Source organism: Mauremys reevesii, linkage group 6, assembly GCF_016161935.1.
Source record: "Mauremys reevesii isolate NIE-2019 linkage group 6, ASM1616193v1, whole genome shotgun sequence".
NCBI classification, from domain to species: Eukaryota; Metazoa; Chordata; order Testudines; family Geoemydidae; genus Mauremys; species Mauremys reevesii.
Window position 1 is genome coordinate 48,245,234 of NC_052628.1, and position 17,462 is coordinate 48,262,695.

Sequence of the window (17,462 nt, forward strand, 5' to 3'; positions counted from 1 at the left end):
CCTTGCCAGCCTCTCCAACTCTCCCCCAGCACCAGTGGGGGTCCCGGGCCACATGCTGCCACCTGCCCCTGCTCCCAGCACCAGCAGTGGTCTTGGGACACCCCCTGAGAGCACTTGTGGCCCTCTGGCCCAAGTTTTAGTTAGGGGTATATGGTACAAGTCATGGACAGGTCATGGGTCATGAATTTTTGTTTACTGCCTGTGACCTGTCCATGACTTTTCAAAAAAAATACCCATAACTAAAATGTAGCCTTAGCTATGAGTTATTGTTCTAGTGTTTAATGGATTTCTAGTTAATACTAAAGGTGGTTCAAAGTTAGTTTAAAATTATCATTGTGTAATCTTGGGAGGATCTTTAACAGACGCTGACCTCCACCAAACCTACTTCATATACATTATTTATTTTTCTTACTGTTTTTCAAAGCTTCTGATTTATAATAAAGATGAGTGTTATCTTTCATTGGAAAAAAAACTGTTGAAGATTGAATCCCACTTACATGGAGCCCAATTTTTTCAGTATTACATTTACATTTCTGTTCCAATTTATACTCTAAATGAACCAGTTTTTCAAAGGTATCATATTTAACTGTCATTTTTCAGCATTGTTGCTAAAATCAAACCAGAGTACTATGCAGTAACAACCTGAGTAGGTAAATAAGGGGTATTTTCATTATCTCTCAGAAACTATTTACCTATAAGCTTGCTAACAATAAATTAGTATTGAAAAGCTCAGTTCTCCATAGATACCAATCCCAGTGGATTCACACTCTTGGACAGTATGTGATCAGGCAGGAATCTAGATTCCAAGGCCAGAAGGGACCACTGTGACCATTTAGTCTGACTTCCCGTATAACATAGGCCTTAAAACTCCCCAAAATAATTCCTAGAGCATACCTTTTAGGAAAAACATCCAATCTTGATTTAAAAATTTTCAGTGATAGAGAATCCACCATGACCCTTGGTAAATTGTTCAAATGGTTAATAAATCTCACTGTCAACAATTTATGCCTTATTTTCAGTCTGAATTTGTCTAGCTTCAACTTTCAGCCACCAGATCATGTTATAGCTTTCTCTGCTATATTGAAGAGCCCAATATTAAATATTTGTTCCCTTCATGTAGATACTTATAGACTGTAATCAAGTCTCACTTCTCTTTGTTAAATTAAATAGATAGAGCTCTTTGAGTCTTTGACTATAAGATATGTTTTACTAATCCTTTTATCATTCTCATGGCTCTTCTCTGAACCTTCTCCAATTTATCCTTCTTGAATTGGGTGCACCAGAACTGGACAACAGTATTTCAGCAGTGGTGGCACCAGTGCGAAAAAGAGGTACAATAACCTCTTTATTCTTACTCAAGAGCCTCCTATTTATACATCCCAGGATTGCATTAGCTCTTTTGGCCACAGTGCCACACTGGAAGCTCATGATCTGCTAATTATTCGCCACAACCCCCAAATCTTTTTCACTGCTTCCTGGGATAGAGTCTCAGATCAGAGTGGATTGATTTAAATCACCAAGTGGAAAGCCTCAATTTAATAATAGATTTTAATCACCTTTTCCATTTTATTTCAGTTATTTTCTAAAGAAAGGTGCATTCTCATTGCTTGACATAACCATGAAAACATGTTGATTTACAACTAAATAGAGCCTTTACACTAGATTTAGTACATACTTTTGCTACCTAGGAGGGTATATACTTTTATTTAAGCAATTGTATAGCTTATTATTTTCATATTCTTATTAATTGTACATTTTTAGTATGTTAGAAAATGGTGAATGATATTGCTTTATTTACTACATAATTAACTTTTTGATCATTTTTGTGTCAAGCTGCATTAGGATGGTAACTGGAAACTAATTAAACACACACAACAGCATATAACATTTTATTTTTATTAAACAAAACGACCTTAAATATTTTGGATACAAAACATGTTCATATGTTCATATTGACAATAAAATTATAAGTAGTTTAGGCCTTAATATATTTTTAATTTAAATTCAGATTTAATTTTAAACAGGTTTATTTTTTAAAATAAAAACGTATTAGAATTTAAATTAAAAAATCAGTTTTAAATTATTTTTAAAAATCTGATTCCTTTATTTAAAAAAAAAATAATTTTTCCCCCCCCTGTCCACTTTGTCTCCCATCCTATAAGTATGGACTAGATGTGGACATTTTCCTAGTTGTAGACATTTACAATTAGCTGTATTAAAATGCATATTGTGTGTGATCCTCATTTCAAGTGATTCAGATTGCTCTGTCAGTGACCTGTCCTCTTAATTATTTACCACTCCCCAAATTTTTGTGTCATGTACCAACTTTATCATTGATGATTTTATGTTTTCTTCCACGTCACTGATAAAAATGTTAAATGACATAGGGCCAAGAAGTTACTCTTGTGATTAATATTAGCTCGGTTGTCTATGCCTTCCATGCTTTGTTCAACTGTTGTTACTCCCTTTGTAGCATTCATCAAGAATCTACTGCAGTATCTGCATGGTTGGACATCAGTTTTTGCTCCACCTATGAATGTATTAATTAGTCATAAGGCATCCTTGAGTATCTTATCCATTGTCTGACGACTTCAGCTTGTTTTTTCTCCACCCCATGTTTTACCTTGAATTTTGATTCCATGCATAGGTTTGGTATTTATTTAGTCTGTATATCAGAGATTTTCTGTGAATGTTGACTTCAAGGGTCATTTCATTATTTGTTTTGTTTTGTTTTCACTGTGTTTACATGATGGGGTAAAACAATACCACATTATCAGAAATATGTTGATAAGTTGCAGTGAGTGCAAAGATCAACAGATATCTTCAGGAGGCAGGGTGGATTGCTTTGACAAAGGATTATTAGCTTGGTTAAATGATGACTAGAGGAATACATAAGGCTACACGGATTTGAAAATTGTTAATAGCAAGGAGGCAGAGGAGCTATTTAGTGTGAATGCAAAGGAACATGACTAGAAGTACTGGTATTTATTTAAGAAAAGGAATATTTAGGTTGAATATCAGACAAAACTTCCACTCAGTGAGATTTAGTAGACTGTGAATTAGGCGCCTAAGAAAATTGGCAAAACCACCATTTCTTTGGGTTTTTAGTGTTGCAAGACCGAACAAAAAATTAGACTACACAAAAACACTATGAAATATACCATAAAGAACAATCTGGCAGTTGCATGGAGATAAACTAATAGGTGTTTTCCATCTCTAACTTGTACCATACCATCAAGTCACAAGGGGTATGTCTACACTGGAATAATACACCTGTGGCTGGCCTGGGTCAGCTGCCTTGAGCTCACTAGGTTCAGGCTGTGGAACTAAAAATTGCTGTGTAGACATTTGAGCTTGGGCTGGAGCCCAAGTTCTGGGACCCTACCTACTTGCGGGGTCCCACAGCTCAGGATCCAGACTGAGCCCGAAAGTCTACAAATCTATTTCACAACCCGTCAGCCTGAGCCTGCTGACCCAGGCCAGCTGCAGGTGTTTAACTGCTGTGTAGATGTACGCAAGGAGAGCATCCAACACACCTCTGCCTCTCTTCGGGGCATCTTGTACAGAAAACCTGTTTTTTCTGATTCACATGATAGAACAAATTTCAAATGGATAGATAAATAAATATAAATATATATAGATAGATAGTTAGATTTTTTTATAATTTTTTTTTGTTTTGCTTTTGTCTTTCTGGGCTATGCGAATATATAGGAAGGCTAAAGAAAAATAAATGAAGTGAGGGAATTTGGAAAGTTATTCGTTTGGTTTAAATAAAACCCAAAGAAGATAACTTGTGTAAATTATATACAACATATCACATAGCAAGGGGTATTAAAACTATACATTCAGAAAATGTATCAAATAAAAAAGATCATTAAAAATATATCTAATAGACCAAATATTAAAGCAAACATAAAAACCTTATAATTAATTAATTCAATCTTGTATTAATTGTCTAAGACACTATCACTCTCATGTGAGTCATAGAGATTCCTGTTACATTTTTATGATAAATGAGCATAGTGAATTTTCCAGTCTCAGCACTCTGAGTCATTTATTGATACCAAATTGTTGACAATTAATTTGAAACTTGTTAATGAAATAACAAGTACAAATAACCATGTAATTAATTTACAGAGTTGTATGACTTGGATATATACTCGGATAAGTATTAATTTAGGATAACCTAATACTCACCTTGCAAAAAGGAAATAAAAGTATAAAAGTCTTAATTTCATATTAACTGAAAAAATATATAGATAAACAGTATATAGATAAACTGAGCTGTAGAATTTAAGGTAATAACTAGTCTCTCGAGATACGTAGAAACTTCCTTTTAAAGATAACTTTAGATCAGGCTGGTGGTGATATAGCTGTAATCTCATTCTGATTTCAGTAACACATAAAAGAAAGAGTGAGTAAGATAGCTCCCAGTGATAAGTCTTTATTTCCAGTAGGAATGCTCCTCAGAAGCCATCTGAAAAAATCAATTACCCTCTCTGTATTTAGTTTGTAGGGAGCAATTTGTTGAAAGCACTAGGAATTATTTTATTCAGTTTTTAAGGGAGGGCTGTGGATGCTTTCCCTTTTTGAAAAGATGATATGGACCAACCAGAATATAATCTTCGCTTCATACAGAGAGCTATCAGTGATCCAATGAGAAAATGAGTTGTCTCATATATAATCTTTTCATAAACCAATATGAAAATAAAGCATCTCTTTTGTGGTTTTATATGTATAATTAGTTGTCTCTATAAAATCAGAGTCCATAAATGTTTACATGCAAATATCTTGGGATATTTTATCTGTTTGAGAAACTGATGGATAGTTTCTGAGCATTATCTTCTGGTATCTCCAATATTTATATTTGTAGCTCTGCAGCTCTTTGCAAAGCTTCCCTTCTCAATGGTGTAAATGCCTTTGTTGATTTTGCCTACTCCATGTTCCTTCAGATACTATACACTCTTTTACATACTTCTTAACAAAGTCTAATAGGAAGAATTTCTGATCGTTATGCAGCATATCTTCACACTCTTTAATGCCTTCATAAATGATTTTAGAAACTGTGGGGGGGAGCCAGCTTGAGACTAAATCTGGTAAGAGTTGCTCCAGGAGCAATTTAAGCAGGGACTGTTGGATATTGATGATGGCATCAGACTGATTTCTGCAGTTTTCACTCTTGACGTTCTCTTCATTATTCTTATTGGTTGTTTGCTGCAAACCCCTTTTGCTCCCTCATCACTGCTCATTCTGCTTGTATGTTATATCCCTTTTCCTCACCCTTTGTCTGTCTTGTCTATTTAGATGATATGGTCTTTGGGGGAGGGACTCTCTCTTACTCCATGTTTATACAGTGCTTAGCACGATAGGGCCCCGTTTTGGTGCTGTAATAAGTAACAAATAATAAATATGTCATTAGTCCATCAGATTTATCGTTTGAACATCAGATCATCAAGTAATATTTCAATATGTAAAAAGAACTGTGAACGTTGTTTAATTTAAAGAAGATGTAACGTGGGTATCCTGGAACATACAATGTTGTAACAATTTAAACTAAAACTTTTTCCACTTTCAGTGTTCAACCCAAGAGTTCTTCTTGATAGTCAGCACTTTGTCTCGCCTGGAGACAGAACTCCAAGCACTGTTTCCAGCTATACGTTCCCAAGTGAAAGCTCCTCTACTGCAGATGGCCCTCTTGGAAATTCCTGAGCTCCTTTGCCCCGTGAAACATTACTTAAAGATACTTAATGAAGAAGCGGCCAAGTAAGTAAAGAAAACAGTTCTTTCATGCCTTGTAGTCTTTCTTACTGAACTTACTTGATATATGAATTGTATATGTTGGTTAATCTACCTTATTTATGTAATATATAAATACAAAATGTACATTATAGCTGGCATAGGTAGAATCACATATATGTAAGGTTGCCTGACACTTTCCATTAAAAGACCTGTTTTTGGTTGCTTATAATTTTGCCAAACTTAAACCATTCAGGGTACCTATGCAGTGTTGTAGCCATGTCGGTCCCAGGATATTAGAGATAAGGAGAGTAAGATAATATCTTTTATTGGACCAACTTTCGTTGGTGAGAGAGACAAGCTTTTGAGCTCACACAGAGCTCTTCCTCAGGTCTGGGAAACGTACTAAGAGTGATGAAGTTCAATATAAGATGGAACAGATTGTTTAGTATAAGTAGTTAACACCTATGTCAATCTGTTCCAACTACTTATACTAAACAATCTGTTCCATCTTATATTGAGCTGTGACACTCTTAGTACATTTCCCAGACCTGAGGAAGAGCTCTGTGTGAGCTCAAAAGCTTGTCTCTCTCACCAATGGAAATTGGTCCAGTAAAAGATATTATCTCACCCACCATTCAGGCTGAAATTTTCCATGCTGGGTGAATGTTTCAGGTGCAGTATTTTTGGAAAGTTTCACCCAGAATGGTTCAGCTGTTCCTGAGAATATGGTTAGGGGAAAAATACATTGTTTGTCCATGTGGAAAAAAAAATTCTTACAACCATTTTGCTGAGAAGCTTCATATGTTGGAGCAGAGACTTTAAATTTGGCAGAGAGGGTTGCTGTGGGGTGAGGGACATGCCTTTTCCCCATCACTGTGAAAATTCATCCAAATAAGGTCAGGTTATGAGCCTTTTCTCAGTTCACAAGTGCTTAGTAGAGACTTTTTTGAGTATGGCAGCAGCTAAATTTTCTGAACATACTGCCTGTGCTAAGCATGCTCCATCCCCTCACAGCGCCTGTGTGCTGACTGGACTGTTCATACACTAGCCCCACAAAACAACTGAGCGTGTTCCATCTTCGGGATGCAGGGGCTAAGCAGGACTGTCCCTGCAGTTGCTTCTCCTGAGTTCCAGATGGCATTCTGATGCCAGGCACAGGAACTCAGAGAAGGGAGACAGTCTCTCCTGTGTTCTCAATGCTTTCCCTTTGCTCTCCTCACCAGTTTTGAGAGCTTGACTTTAAAACTTGAATAATTCTTTCAGTGTAGCTTTTTGTGCATAATATGTTTATAGAATGGACATTATGAGCCTGGAATTGTGTGTCCTCCAAGCTTTGTGTCCAGCTCTGCCCCAACTTCCTGTGTGTCCTTGGGCAAATTTCACTCAACCTTTCTGTGAAGGTTCCATATCTGTAAAATGGACATACCATTTACCTCATAGGGGTGTTATGAGACTTAGTTTGTGAAATGCTTTGAGATGCTATATAATTATTTATACCATATTTGGGCAGCACATTAATACAATAAATCCCTTGCTTCAAACAAAATAAGCTGCCCTGAAATTAATTTTTATTTATTTTGCACCTTCTGTCTCTTGACCTGCTCTTCACAATTTGCCTGTTAATCTGTCTTTAACAGGATTACATTTCATATTCCAAATCTCTGAGTACTTTTAAAATAGATGTTAATTTTAAAATAATTGACAGAAAAATGTTTTCATCTTTCTCCGCAGCAGGGATTGAAAAATTAACTGAGCCAAAATCTAGGACAGCCAATATTTGCTCTTGGACCAGTGACAGATTTAAGGGCAATTAGAGAATTAAAAGGTTAGAAACACTTGCTGTGTCCTGTTGGATAGCTGGGATTATAGTTTTTTTGTTGATATATAGCATTCATTTATATGTCGGACAGGGTGTGAAATAGAAGACCTTATCATCATGATACCTGATTTATGGAAAAGCTCTACTATAGCTACTTTTTAGAAGTTTTAAAAATATTAGTTCTTATTTTTCTATCACTATGTACATGGTAACTAAGACAGCTTGATGTTGTAGATGAAGTAATACAAAAAATAGTATCAATGAAAATGTTAGTCTAATGTTTTTTCTAAATCCAAAGTTTCCTCTAAAAGAATATAAACAGAAAATATCACCACATAGCATAATGCAAATGGTTTATTTGAATTTGTCTTTGTTAACCAGGATAACTCACTCATGGCTTTGTTATGCATTTCAAACTTATGCAGGAGTTTCATACTTGTGCCAGTAAAACCTGTATTTTACCACAGTTCATCATGTATTTTGTATATATATAGACACTCTGTGTGGTGTTGTTTTTGTTATATTTTATATTGTATTCCTAAAAATTCTTTTGAAAAGTATTACTGACTCTAAAACTATAAAAGTGCCTAAATATCTGCAGTTGCCATTTTTGGAAATTTGCTCTTTTTGTTTTCAGTAGGCGACGGCACAAGGCAACGACAGCAGCTGGCTAGCAGCTGTCGTTCTCCTACAATTCCTCTGAAAATAGGTCTAATCAGCAGTAAGAGTCTGAAAAATGCAGTATTATAAAATGCAGGCACGTTACTTTCTCCTGTATAAAATCTATATTAGGCTCCGAGTCAGAGCTCATCTCAACGTTATCCTCTTGGCTATTGGCTCTAGTTCAAGTTGTTTTTGTGAAAAGGGAAGTTGGGTTGGGTACAATAAAGTAGGGTTTTTTAGTTATTTTTACTATTTGTAACATGCCTGGATTTTTTTCTCTTCAGATATCAGATTTCACAGTTATGACATAATAATCTTTTTCCCCTTATCGTACCGACTGGAGTCAGGTTGTCATGCAAGCATCAGCCATCTTTGTTAGTGCACAAGGTCGCTAAGGTCCACCTGCTTCCCATCTTCTTTGATGCAATCCATCCATCACTTCTTTGGCTTTCCTTGGGCTCTCTTTTCTACTAACCTCTCCTATTATGCTGTCTTCACCAGGTGCCCTTTGTTCATCTTCTCTATATATATAAACCAACAAAGTCACGCTTCTTGGATTTTATCAGCTACATCAGGGACTTTGACTTCCATCCTAATACTTTTAATTTCAAAATCTGTCTCTTCATGTAACTCCTTTCATGACACAGACATCTCATCTCAAACACCTGTAGAAGTTGAATCTGCTGTCTCCTAATTTCCTATGCTCGTGCACCATGCAATGCTGCAGGAAACACCATTGTTCTGTTAGTTGGTCTTTCAGTCTCAGTGGCGTATACTTGTCATGAAGAACACCTCCACGCTCTCCCAGCACTCCATAGTCTAGACTGTATCTCGCATTCAAGCTTGCCGTCTTCCATAATGCAGCCACCAAGGTACATGAGCTTGCCAGTCTGATTATTCCTGCTACTTAATCTCTATGTCCAGTTTCCCTGTGGCACCTCTACTGACCCAAGTGACCTGTATCTTAGTTGTGCTCATTTTTATCCCATGCCTGTCTAGCACCGTTCGCCCTCCTGCCGGTTGTCCTCTCTGCACAGATCTCGGTCGCCTGCCCAGTGGGAGACTCGCTGTCACATCTCCAGTGACCCCGGCTTCAACACTGGTCCCCTTGATACAGGCACCGATCCTCTCGCTCCAGGCACCGGTCTTTGGTGGCAACAGTCAGCAGGCAGACTCAGGTGTCAACGGCTCCACTGTGGTCTCTGGAAGGGGATTCCTCTGGCATGGAAGGGAGGTTCAACCCCTCGCTCAGACCCCATCGGCACCACTGGGCACCCGAGACCACGTCGACGGTGCTGCCTTGGCAGCACGGGCAGTGACCAGTGCAGTGGCCTTATTGGAGTGCATGGGGAGCGCCATTCATGGCGATGCCTCCTTCGCACTGCTCATCTACCGCCGCCTCGGAGCAACAGCTCACGGCACTGGGCTCGGTGCATGAGACCCTGTCATAAATATAAAGGGAAGGGTAACAACCCTTATGTAAAATCCCTCCTGGCCAGAGGTACAAAATCCCCTTACCTGTAAGGGGATAATCAATTCAGTTAACATAGTTGGCACTTGACCAGAAGGACCAATGGGAAAAGAAGATACTTTCAAATCTGAGGGGGGAGGGGATTGTTTGGGCTCTCTTCGTTTGTGCCCTCTTGGACAGACAGCGGGACCAGGGCAGAAAAAAAACATCTCCTGAAAACATACCTGAAATGAGCATCTAAGATTACAAAAATTGTAAGTAAAGCAAGGAAATGCGTTAGATTATCTTTTGTTTTAGCTTGTGAATTTTCCCTATCCTAAGAGGTAGTTTTGTTCCTGTTTTTTATAAATGTAAAGTTGAGTCCAGAGGGGAGTCCTCTGTGTTTTAAATCTTTTATTACCGTGTAAAGTTACCTTCCATTCGGATTTTGCAGGTGTGATTCTTTTACTTTTTTCTTTTAAATAAAATTCTTCTTTTAAGAACCTGATTGATTTTTCAGTGCCCTAAAATACAGGGATTGGTCTGTACTCACTTTGTTAACCTATTGGTTGGTATATTATTCTCAAGCCTCCCCAGAAAAGATGGGGAAGGGGTTTGCGGGGATATTTTTTGGGGAGGAATAGGGCTCCAAGTGGCCCCTCCCTGAATGTTTGGACTTAGTGATGGCGGCAATACCGTCCAAGGATAAGGAAAGGAATTTGTGTCTTGGGGAAGTTTTAACCTAAGCTGGTGGAAAATAAGCTTAGGGGGTCTTTCATGCGGGTCCCCACAACTGTACCCCAGAGTTCAAAGTGGGGAGGGAGCCCTGACAGACCCACTCAGAGGTTGGGGTAGAGACTAAACCTCCCCTCCCCCATGGGGAATGATGCCCCTGATCCTCCCATGGTGGTTCAGTCATCATCCTCATCCCCAGACCAGGTAGGTGGGGGACCCTCGAGAGCCAGCCCGCTGGACAATTTTAAGGAACACCAGGTCCTGCTTCAACGGGTGACTGAGAACTTAGGCCTACAGATGGAGGAGATGGCCGACTAAGTGGACACCTTGTTCAATGTCCTCTCGGCCACTACCCTGGCAGTGCATGATGTGGTCCTGAAAATTGCCAAAGCCCTCTGGAAAACCCTGTCTTCCATCACTCTCATCTCCAAAAGGGCCAAAAAGAAGTACTTCGTCCCGGCCAAAAGGTTCAAGTACCTTTATACCCATCTACCTCCAGGCTCGCAAGTTGTCTCGGTGGCCAACGAAAAAGACAAGCAGGGGCACACTAGTTCAACTCCCAAAAATAAAGAGGCCAAAAGACTTAACCTTTCTGGGAGAAAAATTTATTCCACTGCCAATTCTGGGTGGTGAACCGTCAGGCCCTCTTGGGCAGGTACAATTTTAATTTATGGGACTCCCTCCATAAGTTTAAGGAATCCCTCCTACAAAGTCTGGCCCAAGAATTTGGCACCATAGTGGAGGAAAGCACCATGGCAGCTAGGTGCTCCCTCCAAATGGTGTGGGATGTGATGGACTTGAAGGCTAGGGTGGTTGCGGCAGCAGTGGTCATGAGGCGCAGCTCCTGGCTTCAGACCACCAGCGTTTCCCAAGAGATGCAGACCTCGATCCAGGACCTTCCATTCCTTGGAAATGGTCTCTTCTCCAAACAAACGGATGCGAGGCTGCATGGGTTGAAGGACACTCGGGCCTTCACTCGCTGGGCATGCATATGCCATAGTCTGCACGGAAGCTGTTCCGGCCGCCCACAGCACGAAGGCCTTGGCGGCCTGCAAGGGCCTGCAAGGAGAAAGGATAGAGACATGAGCTTTAGTCGTCGCTGCCCTTCCTCCTCCCACTCACCCACGCAGTCCAACCCGGCAAAGCAGCCCAGGGACCAGAAGCGCTCATTTTGAAGGTGAGCTTGAGAGTGACACCCCAGTCAATTCCCAGATCCACCTTATTCTTTCCTCAGCCATCTTCATCCCTACTGTTAGGCCTGGTCGCAGGTCACCTCGACCACTGGGTGCTGGATATAATGTCTCAGGGCTATACCCTGCAATTTTCGGATGTCCCTTCCTACCCATCCTTCTTCAGGGACTCTTCTCATGAGCATCTCCTTGTCCAAGCGGGTGAGAACCTCCTACACCTGTAGGCAGTGGAGGAGGTTCCTCAGGACATGGAAGGGAAATGGTTCTATTCCCGCTACTTCCTAATCCTGAAAGCAAAAGGGGGCCTGTGACCAGGGTCCTAGTGGGGAGCCAGCTGTGGTCACTCAATTAGGGTGAACTGCAAAGAATGGGGCAGCCAAACCCCAAAAAGCTGGTGGATATTCCAATACTTAGATTTACCAAGCCAGCATAAAACAGCTTTTTTATTACCTTACTGGTTACTCAGAAGTCCAAATAACACAGGTCCTTTTAAAATAGTCCAGCCTCAGGCCTCCATCCAAGTACCCGCATTATATATGATGAAAATTTCTGTATATCTTATTTCATCATGTAAAAGGAAAGGTTCTACCAATGCCAAAGGATCGGACACATTACCTTCCAGGTTAATGAATGTTTCAGATCTTACATGCTACAGCCAATTCTTATTAACTAAACTAAAATGTATTAAAAAACAAGAGAGAGAGAGAGTATGGTTAAAAGATCAATATACATACAGACATGAGTTCATTGAAGTGCAGATTCATAGCAGAGATGGTGAGTTTCGTAGTTGCAAAGAGTTCCTTTAGAATTCAGTTCATGGGTCATAGTCCAATGTCCTAATCTCATATTCAGGGTGTACCAGCATAACTTGGATCTCATTCTTGTGACTCAAACTTCCCTTGATGAAGTCTAAGCAGATCTGAGATGACAGAATCATAAGCCAAGGATCTTTTATATAATTTCATGTCCTCTTTGACAAGTTGTGATTTCCTCAGTGAACAAAAGGTAATTAGGATGACTTTGAAGGGGGTCTATCACTGGTACTTAGCTATACAAGTTAACATAAGGCCATTTACTTGTTCCTCCACCATTCACAGTACATTTCAAAGAGAGATGAATACTGAGATATCCCGTGTTTACAATTCATTTAAATGATATTCGAATACAGCGTAGACAGGGACTGTTGATTACATTGTCCACCCTATTCATACATATGTAAATACACAAAACCACAAACATTATCTCCCCACATGTCTTTTGAGGGTTATTTATTTTGCAGGATGTTTAACCTTTTCTAGCCAGGTGTCACCCTGCTATTTCCTAATCCCGAAAGCGAAAGGGGGCCTCTGACTCATTCCGGACCTGTGTCGCGTCAACAAGCTTCTCAAAAAGTTGAAGTTTTGCATGGTCTCCCTGGATCCGGGAGACTGGTATGCCGCCCTTGACTTGACAGACACTTATTCCCATATTCCCAGGTCACAGACGTTTCCTCCGTTTCATAGTGGATGGGCATCATTTTCAATTCACGGCGTTTCCCTTTGTTTCTCCTTGGCCCCCAGGGTGTTCACAAAATGTATGGCGTCAGTGGCTGCTTATCTGAGATGTCGGGGAGTCCAGGTCTTCCCATATCTCGATGACTGGCTCATTAAGGGCAGGTCTCGGGAGCAAGTGCAGAGGAGCCTCGATCTGGTGCATTCCACTTGCTGTGACCTGGGCGTGTTAATAAACAAGAAAAAATCCACCTTATTGCCCATCCAGCAAACAGAGTTCATTGAGCCGGTTCTCGATTCCACACGAGCCAGAGCCTTCCTTCCGGACGCGTGTTTTCAGGCCATGTTGGACCTGATCTCCCACGTAGACAACCACCTGCTCACCACAGCTCATACCTGCCTGCAGCTGTTGGGCCACATGGCCATGTTTACATATGTGGTCAGTCATGCTTGGCTCCATCTCCGGCCTCTGGTGTTGGTCTACATCCCCAACAGGCATGACCTGGACTGGGTAGTGAGCGTGCCAAACCACATCAGATCATCCCTGGATTGGTGGTTGGACCCCAGATTGGAGTTGGAGGGAGTCCCCTTCGTGACCCCGTCCCCATCGCTGACCCTGGTCTGTGATGCTGGGGTGCCCACCTGGGCAAGCTGAGCACCCATCGCCACCGGTTGCAGGATGATCTGGCCCTCCACATCAACGTCAGGGATCTCAGAGTGGTTCGCCTGGCCTGCCAGGCTTTCTTGTTCCACCTGAAGGGCAAGGTGGTGCAGGTCCTGACAGACAATACCACCGCAATGTATTATGATCAGGCATGGTGGTTCCAGGTCTTCAGCCCCTTGTCAAGGAGCTCTCTGCCTTTGGGATTTTAGTGTGTGGTATGCCATTCATCTGATAGCCATGCACCTGCCTAGCACCAGGAACGTCTTGATGGATCATCTCAGCAGGACCTTCTCATCTCGCCACGAGTGATTGCTCCATCGATAGGCAGTCAGTATTATCTTCTGGAAGTGAGGAACTCCCCAGGTGGACTTGTTCACATCCTGTCAGAATGGGAAATGCCACATGTTCTGTTCGCTCTGGGGGATGGACGGGGATCCCTATCAGACGCTTTCCTGCTCCCGTGATCTGGGGCCCTGATGTACGCCTTCTCACCAGTGCTGTTGATCCACAGAGTCCTTATGAAGATCAAACAGGACAGGGTGAAGGTTATCCTAATAGTCCCCCAGTGGCCTTGCCAACACTGGTTCAGAATGCTGCTGGACCTTTTGGTAGCTGCCCCACTGCAACTACCGCTCTGGCCGTACCCGCTGTCCCAGAACCATGGCAGTCTTCTGCACCTGCATCTGGCAGTGTTGCACGTAACAGCATGTGTACTGCATGGCTGAATGCAGAAGAGTGGGAATGCTTGGCCCGGGTTCAATAGGTCTTCTTTGGCAGCAGAAAGTCCTCCACCAGAGTTAAGTGGAGAAGGTTCATGTGCTGGGCTTCAGAATGACGTATCTGGTCTGAGAAGGCCTCGCTGCAGGTGATCCTGGATTATCTTCTGCACCTCAAGGTCCTGGGCTTGGCTCTGTCATCAATCAGGGTCCAGTTGGTCACTATTTTGTCTTTCCACTCTCCGTTCCAAGGCAGGTCCATCTTTGCTCACAACATGATGGCCTGGTTTTTGAAAGTCTGGAGTGTTTCTACCCTCATGTCTGGGACTCTGTCCTACCCTGGGACTTGAATCTTGTGCTGTCGAGGCTCATGGGGCCTCCTTTCAAGCCTCTGGCTTCTTGCTCCCTTCTCCTTCTCTCCTGGAAGGTTTTGTTCCTGGTTGCGGTGATGTCTGTCCACAGGCTGTCTGTGATCAGGACACTTACTTCAGAACTGCCCTGTACGGTATTCTACAAGGATAAGGTCCAGCTGCTGCCGCACCTGCCATTCCTGCCCAAGATAGTTTCCCAGTTTCATACCAGCCCAGACTTATACTTACCTGTCTTCTTCCTGAAGCCTCATAATTCGGAAGAGGAAAACAGGTTGCACACTCTGGATGTCAGGAGGGCACTGGCCTACATCATAGAATGTCAGGGTTGGAAGGGACCTCACGAGGTCATCTAGTCCAACCCCCTGCTCAAAGCAGGACCAATGCCCAGACAGATTTTTGCCCCAGATCCCTAAATGGCCCCCTCTAGGATTGAACTCACAACCCTGGGTTTAGCAGGCCAATGCTCAAACCATTGAGCTATTCCTCCCCCTAGAATTTCATGCAGACAATGACTTGTTTATACCACTCTATATACTATACGCTTTCACTTCAAAGGGGTGTGTTGTCCCAAAACATGTCCTGATTACTGTTGTAGGTGATCTATATGGGGCATTCACCATAGTTACTAAATCCTCAGACACTCCATATTTTCGCAGAACTGGTGTGAGCATCTTTCTGTCCACTTTATTATATGCCTTCTCTAGGTCTGTAAAAACCCAGAAGCTATCCTACTGGTGTGCTAGCAGCTTTTCTATCTCTTATCAGATTACAAACGTGGCATCTATGCTATGACATAATCAGAAGGTTATATTTTTGTATTTGTTCTAAAATTAGAAATATTTCTATTATAGGTGGGGATGGTAGTGACTTATTATTAAGGTGGAAAAATGGTATGTGATCATGTAATCAAAGTCAATCTTATAATGCATATGCACAAGGAGGCCAAAATAAAGTTGCACAGGCAGCTTCCTTCATTCTGTCATTTTCTAACTTTTGAGTGCTTGATTTAAAAAAACTAACATGGGCGGCTTTATTCTGTGTGTAATTTATAAGTGTAGTATACTCTTTCACTGAGACCATATCTCTGGAATGCATGTTTTTCTCCTTGTGAAGTTACGTTTTATGCATTTTGAAAGAAGAGAGAGGGGCAAATACATACTATGGTGCACTCAAAACAATATGGGTACCAGATAACGTGTGTTTATTGATGGAAATAAACAATTATGCCAAAACAGTAGAATTATGGAATACACCATTTTTCTGTTTCCTATAAATAGAACTGGAGATAAAACCCAATTGTTCAAGGATCTTACAGACTTCCCTACTATCAGAAAGCAGAAGGATGACATTCAGAAGGTGATTTCCCAGATCCAATTTCATCTGCAAGAAATACGACAAATGATAAAGAACCCTTCTGCAGAGTATGTTACAGTATCAGGACAAGAGGTAATACACAAAATGACCTAAGTGATATTTATATGTTCCTACCAGTGCATGCCAACAAAATAACTTACATTTACCTGAAAGATTAATTAAACCATGTCACTAGATAAAAACAATTCTGGCTGTGAGAAGAAGTCGTTGGGATGCATTGTCTTATTGTCTTGTTATTTTTAGTAATATTGTCCTTACCTTACTGCTTTTTTATTTAATTCACCATGGATATTTTGTCTTTGCAGTGTCTCCAGGGTTTTGTGGGGGATGGAATTCTTTTTAGTGCAGTTCAGTTTGGTTCATGAGTAGTTTGCTTCCCTCAGTACTTTGCTTCCAGAGACTCTTAACATGGTTGCATTGAGACTTTTTGTAAAACATTTCTGATGTTATATTCTGGGATATTTTTATTGAACTAGGAAGCACAGAAAAGAAAAATAATCTTTAAAGAACTGGTAAAAATTTGTAATTTGTCCTTCTTCTCTCATTCTCTTTTATTTATTATTTCTATTACTGTAGTACTTAGGAGTCCTAGCCATGGACCAGGACCCATTGTATTAGATGCTGTACAAACACAGAACAAAAATATGATCTGTGTCCCAGAGAGCTTGCAGTATAAGTATAAGACAAGAGATGGATATACACAGACCAATGGGGGAGTAGAATCATAGGGTTAGAAGAGACAGAAAAGGTCATCTAGTCTAATCCCCTTCCAAGATGCAGGATTTTTTGTGTCTAAAGCATCCAAGACAGATGGAAATATCCAATGAAGGAGCCTCCACAACCTCCCTAGATACACTGTTCTTACACTTAAGAAGTTTTTCCTGATATTTAATCTAAATCTGCTATCCTGTAGAATCATAGAATCACAGAATATTAGGGTTGGAAGGACCTCAGGAGGTCATCTAGTCCAACCCCCTGCTCAAAGCAGGACCAGTCCCCAATTAAATCATCCCAGCCAGGGCTTTCTCAAGCCTGACCTTAAAAACCTCTAAGGAAGGAGATTCCACCACCTCCCTAGGTAACCCATTCCAGTGCTTCACCACCCTCCTAGTGAAATACTTTTTCCTAATATCTAACCTAAACTTCCCCCAGTGCGACTTGAGACCATTACTCCTTGTTCTGTCATCTGGTATCACTGAGAACAGTCTAGATCCATCCTCTTTTTGGAACCCCCTTTCAAGTAGTTGAAAG

General features: G+C 41.0%; 1 protein-coding gene across 3 annotated transcripts in view; it reads left to right on the top strand.

The window, feature by feature from the left end:
• MSH3 (mutS homolog 3) overlaps positions 1–17,462 on the top strand; it is a 171,690-nt gene that overhangs the window by 79,129 nt on the left and 75,099 nt on the right. For all 3 annotated transcript variants that reach the window (XM_039545119.1, XM_039545117.1, XM_039545118.1), the window contains exons 14-15: positions 5,576–5,763; positions 16,115–16,283. In XM_039545119.1, coding sequence (XP_039401053.1) covers positions 5,576–5,763; positions 16,115–16,283 — 357 coding nt within the window. The remainder of the gene's footprint in view (positions 1–5,575; positions 5,764–16,114; positions 16,284–17,462) is intronic.